The following is a 993-nucleotide window of genomic DNA, read 5'->3' as shown; positions in this document are numbered from 1 at the left end:
CCCTGCTGTAAAAATTGAAACCCTGACAGGAGGTCCCTCATGTACACTAGGGAAGCTATAAGGAGAAAGGATGGCTACTAATTAAGAAAACAAGGTGGCAAAGAGGCCAGCTAAGCAAACAATGTAAACAAATACAGTCAAAGCACATTCTTAAATAAAACTCAAAGATATTTGCATGACAAAGACTGAGTAGGAAACAAGTACAACGTTCAGGGGTTCCTATGTAGGAAGCACGTGAGTCGATATTTGGCCGAACGTATAAATATTAGCCTCTATCGCCATCGTGTCATGATACAGGTATACAGGTAAGATCTCATCACCATTATTACCCACCTGAACTACCGAACTACTCACGAACTATTCTACCAACGACCAAATCTTTCATCCTTGCTATTCCAGCAGCAACTTGGAATTACTGGCCAAAATGTTTTCCAACGCAGATAACACTTCTGGCTCTCAGAGCTACAACATGTACAGCAAAGATTCCTTAATACAGCTAGAGGAAGAGGAAGTTCCCGACGCCTGCGGCGAGTCACCGGAGCAACAGCTGGAAGCCGACTTTCACGAGCGTCGTGAACACCCCAAGAATCAAGGTAAGGGCACTAAGAGTCGTAATGACGACAGACCCGGATTGGAGAACACGCTCCTGGAGCGACCTTGCAAGTACTCTGCGTGTAATTCTCAGCCCAATCACCATCCCCGCCGTCGTCGGCCTACTCCACAGGCTGAGCTTGAGTCGCTACCGTACTAGAAGACGAACAATCGGCCAACAGCGACTGAGTTTAAATCGAGCAAGAGGGAGCCGAGCTTTAGAACCAGCCGGTACATACGTACCGAATGCTGAGGTTCCTTCTTACCTGAAATGACTTGGTCGCTATCGATTGTGTGCTCGGCTTCTAGTACAGTAGCGGTTTGACTCGAGAAATGGTTCTATACCGTGAGTTGCCGCGGAACTTGAAAGTAGGAGTATTTCGTTAGGTAATTAGTGAATAC

At 46.5% G+C, this 993-nt stretch overlaps 1 protein-coding gene across 1 annotated transcript; it reads left to right on the top strand.

Moving 5' to 3' along the window:
* Positions 1-424: 424 nt before the first annotated feature.
* Positions 425-751, top strand: PG994_011889 (uncharacterized protein; the record flags this gene model as incomplete). Its single annotated transcript, XM_066863298.1, has 1 exon — positions 425-751. One exon carries the CDS (start codon positions 425-427, stop codon positions 749-751), a length of 327 nt encoding a protein of 108 aa, XP_066712408.1.
* Positions 752-993: the final 242 nt, after the last annotated feature.

This window comes from Apiospora phragmitis, assembly GCF_038363925.1.
Source record: "Apiospora phragmitis strain CBS 135458 chromosome Unknown utg000010l:1.0-9815664.0:1.0-9183399.0, whole genome shotgun sequence".
In the NCBI taxonomy this organism is placed as follows: Eukaryota; Fungi; Ascomycota; class Sordariomycetes; order Amphisphaeriales; family Apiosporaceae; genus Apiospora; species Apiospora phragmitis.
The sequence above is the reverse complement of the archived record's forward strand: the minus strand, read 5'-3'. Positions and strand labels throughout refer to the sequence as shown.